The sequence below is a fragment of the Apostichopus japonicus genome, chromosome 17 (assembly GCF_037975245.1).
Source record: "Apostichopus japonicus isolate 1M-3 chromosome 17, ASM3797524v1, whole genome shotgun sequence".
Classification (NCBI taxonomy): domain Eukaryota; kingdom Metazoa; phylum Echinodermata; class Holothuroidea; order Aspidochirotida; family Stichopodidae; genus Apostichopus; species Apostichopus japonicus.
The window spans coordinates 10,011,533-10,036,600 of record NC_092577.1 but is presented as its reverse complement, the minus strand read 5'-3'; the positions used below and the strand labels follow the sequence as shown (position 1 = coordinate 10,036,600).

Below are 25,068 nucleotides of genomic sequence, written 5' to 3'. Positions count from 1 at the left end.
GGTGGAACGTGGTGAAATAGGTGGTGGTGTGTTAATTGTAATGTTTCATGCAGTATCACTTCATCAGCTGAAAAACTTGTTGGAAGATTTATTGTGACAACTGTTTTTGTTAGATGACCTCGAAAGGTCAATTTACTTTCAAAGTGATTTGTGCAAACTTTATGTCGACACTGGTGATAGAATGTAAATGTAACGAGGGATACCTCATACCCTCCTCCCTCCCTCTCCAACCCCTCCCCCCCCAATACCCCACGGATAGCCAGTCAGTTCATAACCTATACCAGATTATTGGAGCGTTTGTTGTACATTTACTCGGAGCAGAGAGAAGTTCGAAGCCCTCACATTTTTGTGTTTCTGGCTTAAATATCGATGCTCGGAGATTTTGATGAGACTCTGTTTCGATCCTTCGAGTGAGTCTCGGTAGGTTAATCTTCCGTCGAGGTAGATCTCTGTCTGCTAATAGTAGTTATACTCTCAATCATCGGCCATGGGCAACAAGTTTGCGATATATAGCGAGTACAAGCCCTGTCAATAAAACGAGAGACCTAGAGAGAGAGAGAGAGAGAGAGAGTAAAAATGAGCTTGCCGGCCAGTAACTTTGTAATTAGATAAAAGACTCTGACTTCCTATATGACAAAGCAGTTTCCTGCCAGGTTGTAGAATTTCCAGCCAGTGTCACTGTCTCTCATGTTGAGTAATATATCTGTGCCCAGAGCTGTTTATTATGACCTCAGGGTGGCTTGCATCTGCTAAAAAAAGGTGAAAGATTTTAGGACAACTTAAAGCCTTCAGTACTGTATAATACTAGTATGTAGATACTGTACCTTTAAATTAAACAATGTCCCTATGTGTGCTGTGCTCTATGAACTTTACAATCGTTACAAATATTCTTTGGGTGTCTGAAGAATTCTTGAAGTTTTTAGGACAGATTCTTAAAGGGTGTGAAGACTCGCGCAAAAAGAAACGTCTAATGCTGGTAATCTGACCTAGTTTCAAATGAGGTGTAACAGAAGTGTTAGACACCACCATTGATCCCAGAAAATACGAATGCTGGTAATCTGACCTAGTTTCGAATGAGGTGTAACAGAAGTGTTAGACACCACCATTGATCCCAGAAAATACACACACATCTTGCTACCGTCGGTAATTAGACACTATTGTACAGTCAGTACATACAGCTGCGGTCAATACCCACAGCACAGTGTACAAACGAATCATGATACAGCGATGGATATCTCAGGTCCAGCTAAAGATAACAAGGTATCAATTTCATTACTGTCTGCATTTTGTAGCGACAAGCAGAAAACTTCACTTGCAAGCAAAGGAAAGTTAACTTTTTCAGAGCGTGGCACGCGGTTTGGTGTGAGTCTTCAATGCCTTTAAAGCCCTTCAGTGTATAATACTAGTATGTAGATACTGTACCTTTAAATTAAACAATGTCCCTCTGTGTGCTGTGCTCTATGTACTTCGAAAAATCTTTGGGTGTCTGAAGAATTCTCGTAGTTTTAAGGACAAGATTCTTAAAGAAAAATTGTAGTTATTTATTCAACTTCTAACACATGCCTTAATACTTACAAATTTATAGAAAATGCCGAAATGCTTTTGCTCTACTGTACATACAGGCTCTGCGGGCATGTGTAGCCTACTCTTATATTCGAAAAAGGGTTTTAGATTGTTAGGGGAGTTTTATAACTGAATATGGGAGAAAAGTATGATTCATAATTAAATATTAACAAACTCTTGTTATTATCGTCTGTTAGTTTGAAAGGAATTATAGGCCAAGTGTACTATTCCTTGAGAGTTAATCATTTACCACATGATGAGTCAAAAGTGTATACGGCATACTTCCATTTTTGTTTTGAAACTGTGTTGAATAATGAAGGAGACTGCTAGTGCTGTGAGTACACCACTGTATAGTAGAGCTGCTTGTGTGCTGTTTAATATAGCTACTGTATAGTAGCTGCTTGTCTGCTGTTTCATATCAAACATAGCCACTGTATAGTAGCTACATGTGTGCTGTTTAATATAAAACAACGCTACTGTATAGGAGCTACATGTGTGCTGTTTAATATCAAATATAGCCACTTTTTAGTAGCTGTGTGTGCTGTTTAATATAAAACATAGCTACTGTATAGTAGCTGCTTGTCTGCTGTTTCATATCAAACATAGCCACTGTATAGTAGCTACATGTGTGCTGTTTAATATAAAACAACGCTACTGTATAGGAGCTACATGTGTGCTGTTTAATATCAAATATAGCTGCTGTATAGTAGCTGCTTGTGTGCTGTTTAATATCAAACATAGCTCTACTGTGTTGTAGCTGAGTGTGTGCTGTTTAATATCAAACATAGCTACTGTATAGTAGCTGCATGTGTGCTGTTTAATATCAAACATAGCTACTGCATAGTAGCTACATGTGTGCTGTTTAATATCAAACATAGCTCTACTGTGTTGTAGCTGAGTGTGCTGTTTAATATCAAACATAGCTACTGAATAGTAGCTGCTTGTCTGCTGTTTCATATCAAACATAGCCACTGTATAGTAGCTACATGTGTGCTGTTTAATATAAAACAACGCTACTGTATAGGAGCTACATGTGTGCTGTTTAATATCAAATATAGCTGCTGTATAGTAGCTGTGTGTGCTGTTTAATATCAAACATAGCTACTGTATAGTAGCTGCTTGTGTGCTGTTTAATATCAAACATAGCTACTGCATAGTAGCTGCACCTGTGTTGTTTAAAATCAAACAAAGCTCTACTGTATATTAGCTGCATGTGTGCTGTTTAATATCAAACATAGAGACTGTATTTTCCCTTTAGTTTTTTAAGCTGTGTACTTGCACAGTTTGAATACATTACAGATAAAGTTTAAATAACATTGCCACATCCTTCACTCACTTGGCTAAATTTGTATACATGTGTATTTCTGTAAACTTGTGTAAAACTGAGAAAAATAAAACCGAGCTGCATACATGTATCAGCCTGGATGTTAACAACGCTCCTGTCATGACACGATATTATTTCTGTGTGTATTCATATTGAACTGACAATATACATGTACAGTACAACAGTATCGGTTCCTTGTGCTACTACGTATTGCAAGTCCTTTTATATAGAACACAATTGGAAGTTCAAAGGGAAATCCTCGACACAGGTCCGGTTAATTGTTTCCACGGATATTACAGATAATAAATCACACATAATGTTAACAGTGCAGGAACCTTTTCCAGTTATTTCCCGCAGTTTCATTGTGGAAGTGATTCTAAGTGTTAATATCATCATTGATCATGGTATTAATAATGGCTAGATGAAATATGGCAATTATGTAAACTTGGGAAGTAAAGTTGGTGAAAGGAGATCTGTTCTCCCATGAAAAAGCTTAGGTGATTTAATAATGTAGGCACAAATGAATATATTATATATATATATATATATATATATATATAAATATATATATATATATATATATATATATATATACACACATATATATATATATATATATATATATATATATATAAATATATATATAAATATATATATATACATATATATATATATATATATATATAATTGAAATCGTAGTTAGTTGAAAAATCCAGAACAGTGAAAAAACTTCCAGCCTCCACCCGGATTCGATCCGGGCCTCCCGCTGTATATTCGGACACCCTAACCACTAGGCTATGGACGCTGAATGTATGTCCAGAGGTTTGAAACCGGTAAGGAAGGTCGTAATTCCACTGTAGGCGTTTGTCACCTGTATCGAACAATACTAGTTCTGTTTTGGTGACATATATTGCCGTACTCCAGAGATCAAACATGATGCTAACCAACTCGAAATCATTTGTGGTTTCTAAAGCCGGATCTCGAAAGAAATACTTTGAACAGACTTTGTTAATGAAATGGCGGTAAACGGCAAAGGCAAATGTATATAATTGAAAACGTAATGAGTTGAAAAATCCAGAACAGTGAAAAAACTTCCAGCCTCCACCTGGATTCGATCCGGGCCTCCCGCTTTATATTCGGACACCCTAACCACTAGGCTATGGACGCTGAATGTATGTCCAGAGGTTTGAAACAGGTAAGGAAGGTCGTAATTCCACTGTAGGCGTTTGTCACCTGTATCGAACAATACTAGTTCTGTTTTGGTGACATATTTTGCCGTACTCCAGAGATCAAACATGATGCTAACCAACTCGAAATCATTTGTGGTTTCTAAAGCCGGATCTCGAAAGAAATACTTTGAACAGACTTTGTTAATGAAATGGCGGTAAACGGCAAAGGCAAATGAATATAATTGAAATTGTAGTGAGTTGAAAAATCCAGAACAGTGAAGAAACTTCCAGCCTCCACCTGGATTCGAACCCGGGCCTCCCGCTTTATATGTGGACACCCTAACCACTTAGAGGCTATGGACGCTGATTGTATGTCCAGAGGTTTGAAACCGGTAAGGAAGGTCGTTTCTTTCCGGTCGATATATATATAAAGATATACATAAATAAAGACTTGTATGTACAGCCACTGTCATAAGTTTAAGAAACCTGCTGTTTTATGTGGAGGTCAAGGGTCATTTGAGGGTCAATAGGGTCAATCAAACTCTGAAGAACCTCATAAATAAACATTATAATGTATAAAGTCAAGGCTGTTGAATGCATCACAGACTTAATTGATATGTATGTCCACATCGATGCAAGGAACATTGCAGTCAGCACGTAGAAAAATCTGACCAACGAAACACTAGAAACCTCTAGTTAGGATTCCTTTCTGGATTTGTTCATTTTTATTGCTCTTTTTTATTTTATTGTTTTGTGTGTCCATTCCAATGTCTGAAGGATGTACACTGTGGTATATGTAACCATAATGTGGTGTAGATTACATATAGACCTACAAGTATAATCCAGCTTTTGCAAGATTGACATGGATTTCAAAGAGAGAAAAAATTGTTAGTATATTCACTGCTAAGCCTTTATGTAGGTAAGTTGTCAAGATGTGCAACGTTAGAGTGCCTGATGTTTCCATCCTACTAGATCTTTTCTTCAATTAGCCAGACTTGAAAGAAAAAAACAGATTATAAGGACTATTGACAGATGGACAGAAAAAACCAAATCGGACCAACGAGCGATGCGTAGATGACACATTTTTTTTCTGTTGCAAATCGATGTACACAACATCTCTTTAACTCCAGATCACATTGCCAAATTAGCAGATTCCGTCATCTACCGAAAACAGAAGCTTACAAATGTTTTGTTGACGGAGAAGACTCTTCCCCGCCTCTTAAAAAAGCACGGGATCTTTTATGACTCGATGACTAACGCTTTTAAAATGTTTCGGGTATGTGTCGACCCATGTTGTGAGTTTCATCTCTACCCCAAGAGATGGACCAGCAGCCATCAAAGAGTCTGTTTTAGCACCAAGAGTAGTAGTTTTATTTTTCTGGAAGGCAAATTATACAGACGGAGATCTGGACAGATTTAATTACTGAAGCTGCTGAATTTGTTTACAGTCTGGTATTTCCACTCGACGACAACGACGCTTGGAAAGACTCGATTAGAAGCATGTGCGTGTGTGGTGCATTCATGTTTAAGTCTGTTGATACATTAGTATCACATGATAATAGGTTAATTAAGTTTACTTTTGCATATAACAGATCCATCTTTTCTTCTTCTTCTAAAACATATTTAGGGTGAGGGAGTAGAAGAGGGTTTGGACATAAAGCAATCACCATATATATGCGCTATGAAGTATCCCGTTAGTCCAACTCCCATGTGTGTGGCTTGGCTATTGCACTTGTTGTGTTAGGTTCAAGATAACTGAACAGACATATTATCCCTCAATCATTACAACTCTTGCTATCCTCCCCCTCACTCCTTGTTCCACATCCTCCTCCTACTCCTCCTCCTCCTCCTCCTCTTCCTCTTCCATCTCTAGCTCTTCCTACCATTCTCCACTCCTCCCTCTCGTAACACCTCCCCCACCTCCATTTCCTCACCTCCATCTCCTCTCCTCCCTTCTTCCATCTTCAAGATCTTCCCTCACCCTCCTATCCTCTTCTTTCCTCTCCTCCCCTCCCCTCCCCTACTCTCCTCATTTCCTCTACTCCCCTCCCTTCTTCCCTCTCCTCCCTTCTTCCATCTTCAAGATCTTCCCTCACCCTACCCTCCTCTCCTCTCCTTCCTCTCCTCTCCTATCCTCTTCTGTCTTCTCCTCCCCTCTCCTCCCCCTCCTATCCTCCGCCCCTTCCCTCTCCACCCATCAATCTCCTCGCCATCCTCCATCTCCTCTGCCATCCTCACCATCCATTTCCCATCCTCCTCTCCTCCTTTCCTCCTGGTCTTTTCCTCATCCTCGCATTCAACTTCAGTGTGACAATTGTGCTGTTGTAGCAAATTTGAATTTGAGAACATGAACATTATAGATTCTTCTTGCTTTAATATCTGTTTGACTTGAGGTTTTTACTGACATCAAAATTGTATTTTCGATCTGAAGGAAAACAAATTCGCTTTGCCTGCCCCGACCTTTGTTTGTGTTCGATGGAGCATGGGAGAAGGTAAAGAAGGGTGATAACAAAAAATATTCAGATATTTGAATATCACTCTTATTCTGTGTCATTTGGAACACTTGTGTTTCAGTTTTGTTTTGTACATCACTTTCAGTTTTGTAACAGATGGCAATTTATAAAGCTTTCGACATGAACTGAAAATAGAAAACACTTCACTTCTTCCATGCGTAGCGTCAGTGTTTTGATGTTGCTTTCAGATTACCCTCTGACACATATCATGTAACTTCAAAAACAAAGCTGTCCTTTACCAGATGGTTCCGCTACGTCCAGTTCCCTGAGTACATTTCCGGCAAAATTATCACAATTTTTGAGGGGAAATATTCAGTTACGAATTGTGGAACCATTCAAGATGGTACTTGCTGTCTATTGAGGCATTGACTTTAGTTCTGTCAGAGTTTATAATATAGTTTGCCAAAACTGAGTTGTGTGAGAATGTGTCTCTCAGAGGTTGTATGGGTTTTGGTTTGACATAGGACACACGTAAGATGTAATATTACTATGACCCCAGACATTGAAGAAATAAACAACATCTGATCTTGTCAGAGGGTTGAGCAGTCAAACATTAAAGGGATTTTCTAAGAAATTGCTTTAATGTAAAACTGCTTTTTATGTTAAATTGCTTTCATGTTAATTGCTTTCATGTAAAACTATGACCAGAGAGATTGGAGAAATACACAACATCAGATCTTGTCAGAGGGTAGTGTAGTCAAACATTAAAGGGATTTACTAAAAAAAATTGCTTGAATGTAAAACTGCTTTAATGTTAAATTGCTTTAATGTAAATTGCTTTCATGTGTAACTATAACCATAGAGATTGGAGAAATAAACAACATCTGATCTTGTCAGAGGGTAGTGTAGTCAAACATTAAAGGGATTTTCTTCTAAAATAGTTGATTTAATGTAAAACTGCTTTAATGTTAAATTGCTTTAATGTAAATTGCTTTCATGTGTAACTATAACCACATAGATTGGAGAAATAAACAACATCAGAGCTTGTCAGAGGGTTGAGCAGTCAAACATTAAAGGGATGCTCTGATGGCTGAAATTGAGTGTTTTAATAAAAAATTGCTTTAATATAAAACTGCTTTAATGTAAAATTGCTTTAATGTTATGACCCCAGACATTGGAGAAATACACAACATCGGATCTTGTCAGAGGGGTTGTGTAGTCAAACATTATAAAAGGGATTTTCTAAAAAAAATTGCTTTCATGTAAAACTGCTTTAATGTCAAATTGCTTTAATGTAAAACTATGACCCCAGACATTAGAGAAATAAACAACATCGGATCTTGTCAGAGGGAAGTGTAGTCATACATTTAAGGGATGTTCTGATGGCTGAAATTGAATGCTTTAATAAAAAAAATTCTTGAGTGTAAAACTGCTTTAATGTAAACTTGTTTTATAGAAAATTGCTTTAATGTAAAACTATGACCACATAGATTGGAGAAATACACAATGCACACATCAGATCTTGTCAGAGTGTAGTGTAGTCAACTTTAAAGGGATGTTCTGATGGCTGAAATTGAGTGCTTATAATAAAAATGTGAGAAATTTTCTACAGGTCCAAACCACTTCCTCGTAGCATTTATTACGACAAAAGATATGATTTCTTTTCATTGTTAAGTTATCAGGTGTGCTTTGTGACCGATAACAGGAAATACCTCACGTGTGAGTCTAAAAACGCAGGAACACTGTTGTACTCGGTTTTGTAAACAATTTTCGTGACCTTTTACTGCTTGGGTAATGCTCTTTCGTTTCACATTGCTCCACCACCACGTTCTCAAATGTGGATGCATCCTGGTCCGTTCCATTACTTCCGGAGGGAAAACAAGACGTCGATCATCCTTACAGTACATATATATACATGTGTCGGTTCACACCATGATCAAATAGGGTCACTATATGACCTGTTATCCTCGCTCTCAATTTTTGCTCACAATATTGCTACTTTTGAAGTATTACAAACAATAATATTTTGGGGGTATTTCCAGAAATAATGCAGTATTCATTCACGTTTTTAAAAATTCTTTTTAAATTGTAGCTTTCATTATATCGAATTTATATTTTACGGATGTCTGTAAACCACAAAGAAAACAATGTGTATAGAAACTACTACTCTAACTTGTTTGCTTTTGTGTACAGCAATACGTCTATTGTACATACAGCTCAGCCTATTTTTACTCTACCAAATATAAACTACTCCCATACTCGTCGAAAGCAAATCGTTCCCCTTTCATATTAAACTAATGGATTTTTTGCCAATCTGGTAAAGAGAAACCTGGACAATTTTTCAGATTGATCAAATTACCAAACATTTCCTCAAAAATAAACATTTTTCTCCCAAATATTTATCCGAAACAAAATCAAGATCATATTACCATCGAAAGTGTTCAGCGTGGGATGAATTTTAGATCCTGGATGGAGGTTGACACACTAGAGGCGACAGAGTTCGCCGTTTTTAATAACCGGCCTTAAAAAATTGAATCCATCGAAGACCTTCCAGTGATGCTCTCGGTTTTATATAATTAAGGGAATCTCGGAGTAGTAATTGCTATAAATAGCAATGCATGTGACAGATAACTTGGAAAGTATATCTAGGACTGGGTGATAGGTGAAACACCGTGATGTAGGCCTGGGTGAGCTGCCGTCTTAGGAAGATATTTTGGTTTCTTTTTGGTTTCCTGTGAAACCGATGAGATGTTTAATATTTCCAAAGAGCCATTTAGAATTTACCTGGTGAGCTGCTATTTTAGGTAGACATTTCTTTGTGGTTTCCTGTGAAACAGATTAGATCTATAATACTTGCAAAAGAGTCATATAGAACTTTACTGGCATGAAAAAACTTTGCTTGAGCATTAGAGTAACTTACTTTTGAATAGCACATGTAAGAAAACCTCACAATAAGAACTCATACAGAAGGTAAAAGACATAGTAAAAGCTACCTTGGTAGGGGATATGCTATGTTCCATCCGTGGAAACGAAAAGTGGAAATTGTAACGGAAGTTCTGTATAAGGCTAATTAGTAAGCAAAGGAAGAATAAAAATACAAAATATGACGAAATAAAAGAAGTTTGTAACACTCCTATTGTTAAGCTCCATTGAAGTACTGTTGTTTTGAACAGTCCATCATTATGCATCAAATTTTTTTGGACACATTGGTGAAACTCGGCTCTTCGTAAAATCTACAGAACATTTGCGGTGAAATGGTTTTGCTACGGGTGAAAATAGTGGTAGAAAATAAAATAACCCCAAATTTTCAATTCACAGAAGTGGCTAAAAAATATTCTATTATACTTCACTCCTAGCAAAACATTGAACAGTCGTTTTGATTTTGTGTTGCTTTGTACTTTGTTGTTGGTTTATCATTATATAATAATAATAATTATATAATAATTAAATATAAATATAATAATTATATAATAATTCTATTGATAATAATAATAATAACACTTATATATTTATATTGCGCATTATACCGACGGTCTCAATGCGCCTGATGAGTCATTGCATTTCTTACCATATTCTTTTGTTTTCTATCTTTTGATCAGGTTCAAAAACTCAAAAACATATCTTACCGTGTCTTCTTTTTTTCCCACTCTTTTGCTCAGGTTCAAAACCTCAACAACATTGTGACATTCCCGTTGGACTCACTTTTGAAAGGGGACCTCAAAGGACAGAAGGGAGACCTGAAGAAACCGTTTGAAAAAGCGTGGAAAGATTATGAGTCAAAGTAGTAAGTTCATCATCGTCATCACAGACAAGACTTGTCCAAATGTGACTAGAAAGTCAATTTACTATCACAGAAAAAGAAAAAAAAAATAACCTTTGCTTAATCATAATGTTCGGTTTTAATCAATGGGCACTTGAGCAAGAATGTGATTCCTTTAATGTCAAATCTTTTAACTGGCAAATAGATCGTCCGTTGCCTTAGGTAAACATTCTATCATGATTCGTTCCCTCCTGGGGCAAAGTTGACTCCTTTGTGGCATACCAATGCCTGAAAGCTGATTCCACATTTAATTCTCGTCAATTAAGTTTATTAATTAAAGTAGAACCCTCACTCCTCTCTTTGTCTTCGTCCTAGTTATCTACTTTAACGATTGTCCCTGACCTATACCTAACCAGTAACGTTCTATCGCTTTTATCTGAGACTCCTCTCACTTTATCCACACACCCATCCAAATCTGATATTCAGAAGATGTATGAAAAAGAATCCCATAATAATAGAGTGGATTATCTTTTTAACAAGCCATGTTCCATAACAGATCATTTTGAAAGTGTGTAAATACAAAAGTTGAAAATTTTCGGTTTTTGCAAGAAATTTTGCACGAGGTTGATACTAATTAGTAATAACATAAAGTGTGTCCCCACAATGAAATGTTAAAAAAAAAAAACTGTGAATCCCATAATAATAGAGTGGATTATCTTTTTAACAAGCCATGTTCCATAACAGATCATTTTGAAAGTGTGTAAATACAAAAGTTGAAAATTTTAGGTTTGTGCAGAAATTTTGCACGAGGTTGATACTAATTAGTAATAACATAAAGTGTGTACCCACAATGAAATGTTACAAAATGGAAATTATGAAACGTTAATAAACTTTTCAGTACCTTTCGTTTGGTTAAGGAATCACCTGAAAGAGTATATTTTTGGTTGGATTAATTTTAATCTGATTTTGAGGAAAAGTTTTTCAATGAATTTGATAAAAAAGTTTCCTACAAGTTAAAATGTTGGGCACACTTAGGCTCCCAAATCTGGTAGAAATACTTTAAAAAAAATATAAATTGCTCACCTACGATATGTATGAATCATCAACACCTTCATTAACAATAACCCACAGCATGATCAGAAGACATTTATTGAATACATGTCCTAGTTTAAGTCTCTTTAGATGTCTGCATGAGCAAAATTTGGAGGGTTACAACCAAGGGCATCCAGGGGTCAAAGGTTTTCAAATGAAGTATGATAACGTTTCTTTGGGGGGGGGGGGGGGTGGGGATGTAGAATTTTCTGTTTTGAATTAAAATGGTGCATTATTACTAACCAATCAGGATTCAGCAAAAAGATTTGTAACCCTGTAGATCTTTCAGTTTAATATAAAGAAGTATATTTAAAATTACAGCATATTGTATAAATGCCAGTTAATTACATACCAGTTAATTACATTGCAGTGCAGCTTTAACAAGGGGATCGTTGTTATTCTTTGCATTTGGCAATATTTTTCAATTCGATGACTTCACACACTCGCAATTTAGAGATCAAACAGCGGGCTGCTCTTAAAGCAGAAACCTGTTTGGTATCAATACATACACGCCTTATATACACCTTTTCCCCCGTGCTATGCCCATGCAGATATCCCCTCTTCTTAAAATCCTGATATCATGAGCTGGCATTTATACCACCTAATCCAGAGCTTGTACTTGACAATCTTTTTCTCATGGATTAGGGAGAGTGTAAACAAGGAATTAACTGCCTGACAAGGAAGCCCTCATGATCTCTTGACTGCCTTGTGGTTTTAACTAAAACGGGGATATATATAATATTAGGCGATCGCCCAATTAACATCGTTGGGAAGTGTCATAAATTCTTTGGCACTCAAAGTCCATGAAGACGTGCTTTCAGTCCTGCCATGCTGACAGAGTAATTAGGGGGCATTCCCTCGATGATGGAACAAAGGACAGTCGGTCCGTTGATTGAAATCGTGAATTAAGAGGCGGAGAGGAATAAAAAATAAAAAAAGAGGCCGAAAGGCTTGACTTGCTAGTCAGGAACTCAAACGGAGGGTGTAATAGAAAGCAACGCCTCAGAGGACAAGAAGAATTTTTATTAATAAGTGAAATTTGAAGATGCTCAGCGTCGTCTCGTCGGTACATTGGAAGGGACAGAGTGGTGAGGAATACACCATTCCAGTTGTATTTGGGGAATTGACTATTGGCTGGAACAGAACTGAGTTAATTTCGTACGAGAGTTTTTTATCTGCTCGTGATTGTATATTTCTGGTGATGATATCATTGTTAGATGCTGCATTACTTTCTTCAACTACAGTCTGTAATGGAGAGAAGCTGTGGCTATAGTGGACACTAGGGTAATATCGATACAATCGGAATTCCCCGGACATGTCCACATTTTTCTACAATCACGTGAGGGTTCAGGTGGAATAAACAAAATTTTGAAAAAGTGTCCACATTATCTCTGACAAAGTTTTAATGAAAAGTGAAAACAGTGGATAACACACACTTACTTCCCTCATAGTGGATTAGCCTGTTGATCATTATTTGTTGATGCGTCTTAACGTTAGCACAAAATTGGCAAACTATCAATAGTAAATCCCTTTAACCTTATGTTCTCACTAGGCATGTTCCAAGTTTATAGTTGAGTTAAATTTAAGCTCCTCCAACACCGCCTCTTTTGATTTTTTCCACAAAAGGGAAAGGGAGGGTCCTCAACTTAGACCCCCTCCCTGGGCCATAAAAATATGGTAGATCATATACATGAATATAAATATATATATATATAGCATCATGTTTGATCTCTAGAGTAAGGCAAAATATGTCACCACAAACAGTAAAACTAGTATTGTGCGATACAGGTGACAAACGCCTACAGTGGAATTACGACCTTCCTTGCCAGTTTCGAACCTCTGGACATACAATCAGTGTCCATAGCCTAGTGGTTAGGGTGTCCGCGTACAGAGCGGGAGGCCCGGGTTCGAATCCCGGTGGAGGCTGGAATTTTTTTCACTGTTCTTGATTTTCCAACTCATTACGATTTTCAATTATATGTAATTGAAATCGTAATGAGTTGTAAAATCCAGAACAGTGAAAAACTATGGACAGAGAATTATTCCAAAATTTTAAGGGATGGGTGGGTAACAAACCATTGATCTCTACTTGAACATGGAAATGTTTGTTATATTACTAATGTAAAAACAATTACCAGAATTACTAATCACAGTCCTTTTTAAGCTTAAATATATCAATCTCTGTTCCCCCTATCCCCCCCCCCCCCATCTAAATCATCTTTCAATTGTTTATGCCTGTACATTTGCAAATCGTAAAATTGAGGAAAGTATCGCTTGAAAATAAAAGGTCACCACCAAAGTCACAGAATGAAATTATTTTCTCCATCACCATAAATTTGTTTTTGTTATAAAGTGGACAAAGATAAAGTTGATCAATGTATTCCTACTGCAATAAAAACACAACCTCTGGTATCAATGATAAAACACCGCAAACATCTCAACCCAAACTTAATAAACACTGCTTTAATATTATCACAGATATAAACACACACTTCATACACACTGCTTTAATATTATCACAAATATAAACACAACCTTAAAACACACTGCTTATAAACACAAACTCAATACACACTGCTTTAATATTATCACAGATATAAACACAACCTTAAAACACACTGCTTATAAACACAAACTCAATACACACTGCCTTAATATTATCACAGATATAAACACAAACTTAATACACACTGCTTTAATATTATCACAGATATAAACACAACCTTAAAACACACTGCTTATAAACACAAACTCAATTCACACTGCTTTAATATTACCACAGATATAAACACGAACTTACACACTGCTATAATGTCATCACAGATATAAACACAAACTTAATACACACTGCTTTAATATTATCACAGATATAAACACAACCTTAAAACACACTGCTTATAAACACAAACTCAATACACACTGCTTTAATATTACCACAGATATAAACACAAACTTCAAACAAACTGCTTTAATATTATCACAGATATAAACACAAACTTAATACACACTGCTTTAATATTACCACAGATATAAACACAAACTTAATACACACTGCTTTAATATTATCACAGATATAAACACAAACTTAATACACACTGCTTATAAACACAAACTTAATACACACTGCTTTAATATTATCACAGATATAAACACAAACTAAATAAACACTGCTTATAAACACAAACTTAATACACACTGCTTTAATATTATCACAGATATAAACACAAACTTAATATGTACTGCTTTAATATTATCACAGATATAAACACAAACTAAATAAACACTGCTTATAAACACAAACTTAATACGCACTGTTTTAATATTATCACAGATATAAACACAAACTTAATACACACTGCTTTAATATTATCACAGATATAAACACAAACTTAATACACACTGCTTTAATATGATCACAGATATAAACACACACTGCTTTCATATTACCACGTATATATAAACAGAAATGCTGAACCCTTAAATTACCTTTGCCTGTTGGACAGTTCACAATTCTCCTTAATTAAGATAAATGTCTACCACAAGTTCTGGCAGTTAATTTCAGCAATCCTTTTAAGCTTTTGGATCTTGGTTTATTTATGATAAAAAAGAAAGGGAGAAAATCAGCTGTGACCTGTTTCCTCAAAGATGCTTCAGGGAACTGGATAATATTTGGGGGTGGGTCACATTTCTAAAAGAGACATGATTCTATTAACATCTGGCTCAGATTCTCAGAATACAGGAATGGCTGACATTGTTGATTGCTTTTAGGTTAAAGGGGCATTCCCTAGTAAGAAAATGTTACATTGTCAGAAAGTAGAAACAATATTCCACTCTCATAGCTTATAAACCCCATCTCAGTACCTTGTTCTCAATTCTAGACTTACAAGTACGGATGTTTGATGGTGTGGGGTTTTTTTTGGTCACATAGGCCCCTAGGGGAGGGATAGGGTAAGAAAAGGACCACAGAGGGTGTAAAGTCAGTTGTGATGTCATCATGACCAAGCACAATACTATTCCTAAAGCTTTATAATATTGTTATAATCTTTATAATCTTTCAGAGAATAAATTAAATTTTCATATTTTGTGCAGCATATTGAAAGCTCCGAATTTTGTCTCTTATAAAACTTACGATGGTTCGTGTCTACAAACACTGACCAGTCTTGATACATCTTTACTCTAGTATATAGCAACTTGCCCACTTTTGCATAGCAACTTGCCCACTTTTGCATAGCAACCTGCCCACTTTGCATAGCAACCTGCCCACTTTTGCATAGCAACTTGCCCACTTTGCATAGCAACTTGCCCACTTTGCATAGCAACTTGCCCACTTTTGCGTAGCAACTTGTCCACTTTATATAGCAACTTGACCATTTTGCATAGCATTTGGAAATGCATTACCACATAAATTATTCCCTGACTTAGTTCTGCTTAATTTATTTCTTCTTCAAATAGAGCGATACAAGTTTTTTTAAACTAAAAATTGTTTTGATAAATTGAAATCATATTTATATGTACACTGATAAATTTTGCTGCCGAAGAAGAGCTCTCAAACCCAAAGTGCAGCAGGTGTTAAAATGAAAAAAAAAACTTGGGGATTTAGTTTCATGCGTAGATTGGTCCAACAAACTCAAAATTTCCAACTTCACGGGGATAATCTGGATCGGTTTTTGTTTGTTCTTTTTCTCGCAGTTCCAAGATAGAGAGAGAGAAGAAGCAGTTGGCCAAAGAAGCTGGACTTATACGGACCACAGTCTCCGGACCGGAGGTGAGATTGGGACTTACTCCGTTTTTGGTTTAAAGCAACCGATATAGACGTCATCATTGTTTTCATACTCCAAATAGTTTGGAAAAGTCAAATAATAGTCACTTACTTAAAAGTGTTCGGATTTCAACATAAATGTACATATTTTTACTGCCGATAAATCTTGAAAGCATTTTCCTGAGGTCAAGATACATTAATTTACAACTTTCATTTAGTATTCTACTTCAGAGAACAGAATGATGTTTATGAGAATAGAACCTTCAAGACAGTAATATAATTTAAATCGTTAAAAAGTTTTGTCGCCAGATTGACCTCTCAAGAGGTCAGGTCAGTGAACACTATTTTTTTTCTTGCAATTATTTTACTTTTAGGAGCTGGGGAGGATTCTAGTACTGGTTACAACATTAACACGGTGGGGGGTTAGGGTAGGAATGGAGAAGGGAGGGGAGGAGAAGGGGAGGAGAGGGTGAGGGGGTAAGGTGTCTTGCTCCCCTCCCCCCAAAAGTGCAGCAATGAGGTGTTCTCAAGCTAGGAGCTACAAGATTCTATTACTAAAGGTCACTGACTGACCAGTGTGAATCCCATTCTATGGTTCATAATTAATATATTCTTGAGTAACTTGTTTCTAAATTCCACTGTTAGCTGTCTGTTGTCGATTTGTAATATTCATTTATTCTTCTTTACTTTTTTTTTTAAATTTACAGATTGCAGAAGAGATGGAGAAAGAAAGGAGGATGTTTCAGTTACAAATGTGTGAGGTATGATATCAGGGACTTGAATTTCAGTTTTGGAATATATTACAGTTAAATAGACCCCTCCCCTCCCGCCCCACCTCTCCCCCCCCCACGTCCTCCCTCCACTAAATCTCAGAATCAGCTGATTAACATCAGTTAGCTGCACGTCCTCACTTGCCTGTCTCCACATAATGTGAGCACTCTCAGTCTACATTTCTAGACGGAAAAAAAGGACACATTTCTAGACGGAAAAATGTCCAGATTTAGAAAACACTTCTATAGACTCATTTTTTGGTAGAATGGGAGGTAGGATCACACTGATGGTTAGTGACTGGTTGCTAAGGGTGTGCAGTGCTACAAAGAAAACTAGTTGCTATGGATAATAATAAATATAATAATAAATTACACTTATATAGGGCTTAATACAGTGTTTCAAAGTGCTTTACAAAGAAGGAAAGAGACACATAGAGTGAGAGTTACTGAGGCTGTGTGTTGTGACCCTCCCTGCACTGTGTGGTACCCCTGTCTGCATTGTGTTGTCACCCTATCTTCACTGTGTCGTAACACTATTTGCGCTATGTTGTTCACCCTCCCCACACCGTGTTGTAACCCTCCCTGCACCGTGTTGTGCACCCTCCCTGCACCGTGTTGTGCACCCACCCTGCACCATGTTGTAACCCCTCCCTACACCATGTTACAGTAACCCTCCCCTGCACAGTGTTGTAACCCCTCCCCTACACCGTGTTGTGTACCCTCCCTGCACCGTGTTGTAGCCCTCCCCTACACTGTTGTGCACCCTCCCCTACACCGTGTTGTGCACCCTTCCTGCACCGTGTTGTAACCCTCCCCTGCACCGTGTTGTAACCCTCCCCTACACCGTGTTGTGTACCCTCCCTGCACCGTGTTGTAGCCCTCCCCTACACTGTGTTGTGCACCCTCCCCTACACCGTGTTGTGCACCCTCCCTACACCATGTTGTAACCCTCCCTACACCATGTTGTAACCCTCCCTACACCATCCCTTCACCATGTTGTAGCCCTCCCCTACACCTTGTTGTGCACCCTCTCCTGCATCAAGTTGTAACCCTCCCCTGTACTATGTTGTAACCTAAACTGCTTTCAGGGCTTCTGTCATTTTGCATTAATTGTTTCATCGGTTGTTACGGCCCATTTACATTCTTTCCTGTCAAATTTCCTTCCTCGACTGCCTGATAGCATTAAAATCATTACAGACAGCAGATGCTAAAACATACACATGGCTCCAAAGCTGTGTCCATTAAAAAGTGTCGTTTCTTCATTCAAGAGGGGCAAGTTTTCGGTCGATATGGAGTCTAAAATCGACTGTCAGAGTAGACAAAGATATTAATGTGTTTTGACTGCCGCCATGTTTAGTAAACAGTAGCCCCACGCAAGGAAACAGTTTCCTACTTCAAACAATGATTTTGTTGTTTGGTTTAGTACTAGAGTAAAACAATGATCGCAGTATTGTACCAGAGGTCCTCAGGTTAATAGTGTACAGTATCAAGTATGAATCATAAAGTGTATGATAATATCCTCTGCCCTGATTCATGTATGCAAATTAGAGGGGCCAAGGTTCAACTATAGTTGCCACCTCAATTCTGATAAAGCGGGAGGCCTGTGGTTCGAATCCTGGTTTTCTGGGTTTTCCAACTCAATTTCAATTATATATACACATACATACAAGTAGGCTAGGCTGGAAGTATATACTATAACAGTATGTTAGGCCCAAAAGTGCCTATGGATAATTGATGATATTTGTGTTGATGGCAAAGCAACTTTCTAGAATTTGGGCTATTAAATGTCTGATATGACAGTATGGAACAAGCAAGAAACAATTTAATCCTATGATTTATCTGGCATTCCACTGCAAACTGGTATGCAAACATTTGCTGGTCAAAGATATATAAGCAAGGTTTTTTGTACACAGCATAGCATTGTAATAACAGATACAAAAATCAGAGTTTGTCAAAAATTGCTACACAAAATTTGAAATTGAAAACATATCCTTTGATTGACTACTGTCTTTGCCTGGCTGGAGAAATTCATAAATAAGGCAGGGAATCAATTCAATGTTTAAAATTTTTGTACAGGATTTGCAAGTTTATGAATTTTTGTTCTTACAAAGTACTGAAAAAAAGTATTCTTCTGTATACAGAAACTGCTATACAGAGTTGCACCTGTGTACATAGCAACCTTACGCATTGTGTAATTTTTTGGCTTGGTAATACTGGGTAAAATTAAATCCCCCGTAAAGTCCTAAACACAATCGACTGTTTGCACAGTGCAAGAGGTGTCCGACATTAGGAGAAATAATCCGAGGGGAAATTCCAGACAGTTTGTTTAAAGTTGACCGTGTCCTAACCTATGTGAATCAATTCTAATAAGTTTTTGTATTCAATCACATGAAATGTAGGAACCTTTTGGGATTACAGAAGAATGTAAAAGTTGAAAATTGTTTCATAATTCAGAGTTTTACTTGGAAGGCTCTGTCGGTGACAATTGGTAATCGTCAGAAGCTGACATCGTGAGTTATGGTTTAACAGCGAGATCTATTGAAATCTGATATACTTTGCTGTCCAGTCTAGTCAGACAATGTTTGTTTAAGAATCCTTGGGAAATAAACAAAACCAAAAAACAGGAAGGGGAATATCAAAGGAAAACAGCAAGGAATTGCTAATCTGGCAATTTTTCTAAGCTGTTGTATAGTCTGTCATTATTCTCTCATTTGATATGTGAATACAGTGACTTAGTGCAGTTAAGTTCACAAATCTTTTGTTGTACTAGAAATGATATTTCTTTTATCAGGGATGTTTTAAAAGTTGTCTCAGGAAGTTTACATTTACAATGTTTGCAGCTATTTGGTCTTGTTATGAAACATGCAAAATATTTTACAACAAACTTCAGGGTAGTTATTTGGAGATGAAATTTCTGAAAAGATTTGGAAAGTACCAAACGAAATAAGGAGGTTTTTTTTTTTTGCTTTCCAAAATTTGTGAAGGATATTCTAGTAATAACTGTCTATTGTTATTAACTTGTATTCTATTGTATTAACTTATGGTTACTTCAGTAATATAACCGAGCCAAATTTAGTAATAATTAATCTGGAAGACAATTAAGGTTTGGATCCAGTTAATGAAGTAATGGGTTGATTAGAAACCATGAGAAAACAGAAAATAAAATTCCAGTTATTTTGCTTTCTTTTTTAGCTGGAAAAACCAGTTTTTTCAATCTTGTAGAAAATATTCTGAGTAATTTTTTTTGGTTGTCATTTTGTAAGTCTTTATATTTTCCCTTTTTTTGTCTAGATTGTTCTTTTGTTTTCTATTGTTCTTTAACTTTCTATTGTTCTTTTATTTTCAGTACCTAATTAAAGTTAATGAAATCAAATCCAAGAAAGGAGCAGAGATGATCCAACACCTAGTAGAGTATTTCCGAGCTAAAGAAAGGTAATTTGACTTTCATCTTTTTCTCTTGTCTATAAAATTTTCCACCCAGAAAAAATGTATTTATTTATTTATCATTATTATTATTATTACACCGGTGCTTATATAGCGCAAAATCCCAGGGTTCAATGCGCTTAACGAAACATACACAACATACAAAACTACAATTGAATACACTTAACCACAGATATAGATATATAGCAACAATCGAACAAAATCAGTGTTTGTCGATTCAACTAAGGCTCGGCTCTTTGCCAAATCTTAGTCTGGCCTCCTCAGGCGGGAGGGTTTCCATGGTTTATCCGAATTCAGCGTTCAATAATATCATAGAGATCCTCATGTGTGCGTGATCTGTACTGTTTACGAATCCCCCAAATCAAAATAACACGCCCACAAGCCATCCGAACACGCCCACAAGCAACCCCGAACATGCCCACAAGCAACCCCGAACACGCCCACAAGCAACGTTAACACAGCCGTATCCAGACCAGCTGTATGAGTTACTCAAAGTTTCGTTCGTGCAGTCTCGCCGAACGAAAAGAAACCTAAAGAGAAAAAAAAAGAAGGTTAGGCAATCAAAACAGTTGATCCATCTTGGAAAATTCCGACCAATGTTACAAAGAATCTCTTCTGCATTAATTAAGAACGAAGGAAGTTGTGGAGATCAACTGCTGGTGATTCCATATCGATGTCACTAAAACTCAACAGCTTTCGTCAAGTTTTGTGGGACTAAATGAGACAGCGCCCTCAATTGATTTTGTTTGCAACTGGAGTGTCTCCATTATATCGTTCAACAAGGCTAATGATAGGCTACCACCATCTCATTAAAAGCTGATCAATTTGACAATGAGCTTTTTCTGGGATCCACTTAAAGGATTGTCTTGTGGCTGAAGTTTATGGCTTTGCAAAAGTTGCTAGAAAATATTCTGAATCTTAAGGATAAGACAAAAAACACATCGCTTGGAGCATTTTTTTTGTCGCAAATGTATGGATTTTTCAAATATTGTGATATTTTGTAAATGTATCTGGCAACAGCAGAATTGATGATGTCAGCAGGGCACTTCAGCTGAAAATATCTTTGTTTTCCTTTATAGTTTGTCAATTATTTGTCCTCACACAATTTATTTCTACAAAAAAAAAAACATTTTTATGAAATTTTGAGCATTTGCCCAGATGACATCACATGCCCCCTACTGTGATACTACTTCCTGGAGTAGTCGAAAGTTTACCTTTTTTTTTTTAAACTTTTTACATCCAATCAACCATACGTCGAGTTGGGGGGCATTATATTGAGATGAAGTTTTCAACTAACGATGTGGAATATTTTTCTCATCAATGTAAGTTTAACATTGTTTGTCAGCAGAAAATCCTCTTAAAACTGGCGGTTTGTCTAATAAATTGGGTGGCTGTATTTTAGAGGTTGAAAAATGACTAAAACAATGCCCATTGTGCTGTAGAACAACGGTTACCAAGAGGAAGTGTATTAAGTATAGTATAGTTTCAGTAGCCTTATATATTGCCTTTATACCAACTTAAAGTGTCTGTATCAAACAACGTCGCTGACGACACTACGTTGCACTCTGACCAAAGAGTGAACCCATCCACAGACCAGCCGATGGGCCAGCAAGAACACATTTCTATCTCTTGCGACGAAAAATCAATTGACTGTTCTGCCGTCTTTTCCCAGGTTTTTCAAGGAAGGTTCGAATACGATAGAAAACTTCAAGTCATACGTCGACGAGCTGTCGTCTCAAATCTCCAAGATCAAGACCGACCAAGATGAGGAGAGGAGGAAACTCTTAGAGCTAAAGAACGGGATCAAGACCGCCCTCAATATTGAAAAGGACGTAAGTATCGTTTCAGTTCAACCTTTCGGTGCATAATCAGAAGCAACCCCAACCATCACCTTTTGGCTTTAGAGCTGTTTTGTGATGGACAACTCCCCCTCAAAATATCCAAGGTTCCATTCAAAGGGAGGATAGTGAGGGGCTGCAGCTGCCTTCAGCCAGGCTGCATAGGACATAGAAACCTTTCTTAAGAACTGTGTCAAAAGTAGGATTCTGAGGGGGCTGCAGCTTCATGCAGCCTGGCTGCATAGGAGATAGGAACTTTTCTTAGGAACTGTTTCAAAAGTAGGATGCTGCGGGGGCTGCAGCTTTATGCAGCCTGGCTGCGTAGGACATAGCAACCTTTCTTAGGAACTTTGTCGAACATAGAATGCTGAGGGGGCTGCAGCTTTATGCAGCCTGGCTGCGTAGGACATAGCAACCTTTCTTAGGAACTGTGTCGAACATAGGATGCTGAGGGGGCTGCAGCTTAATGCAGCCTGGCTGCATAGGATGTAATCGATCGTGCGTCACAGTCTCACACAATACGTAATGCTGCCTGTCTGCAGAGATAATCCCTGTTGTTGGATATTGATGCAGCCTAGCTGTGCAGGAGCTTGCAGCTGTTGCAGCCTTTTCTTTTGACACAGTGCCTGAGGAAAACTAGATTCCCTTTGGGGAATATTGTGGGGTTTTTCTCAAGCTGTGTCGGGGGTAGCCAGTGTATAAAAAATATTTAAAAAAAAAAGAACTAGTCTCAAATTTCTATCAAATGACACTTTCAGTGTAAAGTTACCGGAGGTACAATGCCAGATAAACTTACTCTATATGATAGTGATCCAAAAAGGATAAAACCACTTCCCCACAATGTTAAGAAAAACTCTGTTTGTGTTTGTAAGAAGACACCTGAAAAACTCCAAGTGACTACGATATTGTGTTAACTGATAGCAGTTTCAGCATTAGCCAATATTAGAAGCTGTTATTTATCTGTGATCCATAGGTTTCTAAGGCCTTAAATCGATGAGTATACACTCCCTGGGGAGTTACAAATAACCGTCACATTAGCTTGACTTTCTTGAAATTGATTGTCAATTGACTTGAAAGTTAGTAAACAACATCTACAGACACACACTGATTTATCAAATCTTTGGGTGGGGGGGGTGTCAATGTTGGACATGTTTTCATCAGGAACTTTGTTTACTGATTTGCTTTGCTTTCTGTTACCCAGCTTGACATATGCAGGCATGAGACTCTTCCGCGGAAACGCGGATTTCCGATTTTTTTTTTTCATTTTCGCGTTTTTTCTCGTAATTCGCGTTTTTTATTATTTTTTATTATTTTTTTGATTTTATTTTTTTTTTTATTTTTTTTATTTTTATTTTGCCGAACATGCTGGACTGTGAAGGGAAGGAACACCGAATTTGACCAGTGGTGGAATCAAGTAGCACAAAGCAAGCAAAAAAGCCTATATTTGGTTCGAAAAAGCTAATGGATAAACTATACAAGCAGAAATTCCACACTTTTTTGGCGAGTTACGTGATGTGATAGATTCCATCTAGAGTCCACCATTTTGCATCTAAGCCCTCCTTACCTGACAAAAAAATTCTCAAGGGGAAGGGGCCACCCCCTCCCCTTAAACCCCTCTCCCAGGACGGCGATTGATAAATTTCAGATTTTTTTTCCCCGGGTCAGTCTCATCCCTGCATATGTGGTAAGGATTGGTAAACTGGTTTTTAAGTTGTGACATGATTACCATGCTAAGAGACAGGTTGGGTAGATGCCCTATTCCTTTGCGACCCTATAGGCTAGTCACGATCCATAAAATTTCTAAGGCCTAAAGTTACCCGACACATGTCGCTCCCCGGTGATTCGACCATGTGAGCCGCACATCGACTGACTTGATTGGGAGTTGACTGCAGGTTGACTGAAAGTTAATAGTAAACAACAACAGCACAAACATATTTATCGAAACATTTGAAACAAATCACCATGTGACGGTGGGGGGGGGGTCTTTCATCAATATTTCACCAGAAACCATACACTGATCAATTTTCTTTATATTTGGGTTTTTTCCCCCTCACTACCTGGTCCTTCCGACCCACTTTAAAAGCTTGGTAACCCATTTTTGGGTTGCAATCCATACTTTTGGTATAGAGTTGTGTTAGACTCTACATATATCAGAATGCATACACAAATGTTGACAATTCTCTCTGCCGAGGAATCACATAACGATCTTTACAGCCAGAAGAAAAAGAAAAGTAAAAAGCAAGACGTGCTAGTCAAAAATAAGACACAAAATTATGTATTTTCCTTGAAAATCTAGATCATCATCAGAACAGACAACAGAACCTCTTTAATATTCAGTAGATTGAATGTCGTGGTGAAAACGAATACACTTTTAACTACGAAACCGAACTCTGCGTCAATGGAAATCACGAAACTTATTAATCTTTTAACGTCCTGTCGATGTGGTTTGCTTGTTATTGTTGATCTAAAAGGTCAACTAAGCAATTATCAAAAATTGCAACATGTTGAAATCCTGCTCCGTTTTGTTTACCTTATATGACCGACGTACGTTGTCAAACTAGGACACGTCGAAGAGGAAATAAACCTCGGGAGCAAGAAAATAAGTTTATGCTCTGGTTTTGTTGTCTATATAGGGAAAGATGTAATTCATTTATTTCTCAGGATGTGAAATCATCATATATTGCAATATTTTGGAATCTCCCATCATACTTTGTAACCTTACGTTGCACTATACGTGACGTCATTTTGAAGCAATTGACGAGCAATTAATCCTTGGAATCAGTATGGAAGGTTATCAAAACAAAGTTATCAAAAAAACTTGTGAAAATGCTGGTCCACAGATTTTCGTTTGCAATATCGACCTTTCTATGATGTCATACTTTTGTAGAATTATTTC

General features: G+C 37.3%; 1 protein-coding gene across 13 annotated transcripts in view; it reads left to right on the top strand.

Moving 5' to 3' along the window:
• The window catches only part of LOC139985251 (arf-GAP with SH3 domain, ANK repeat and PH domain-containing protein 2-like), a 136,304-nt gene that overhangs the window by 67,932 nt on the left and 43,304 nt on the right, over nt 1-25,068 (top strand). For all 13 annotated transcript variants that reach the window (XM_071999535.1, XM_071999531.1, XM_071999530.1 and 10 more), the window contains exons 4-8: nt 10,169-10,293; nt 16,051-16,126; nt 16,828-16,881; nt 20,237-20,322; nt 22,007-22,166. In XM_071999535.1, coding sequence (XP_071855636.1) covers nt 10,169-10,293; nt 16,051-16,126; nt 16,828-16,881; nt 20,237-20,322; nt 22,007-22,166 — 501 coding nt within the window. The remainder of the gene's footprint in view (nt 1-10,168; nt 10,294-16,050; nt 16,127-16,827; nt 16,882-20,236; nt 20,323-22,006; nt 22,167-25,068) is intronic.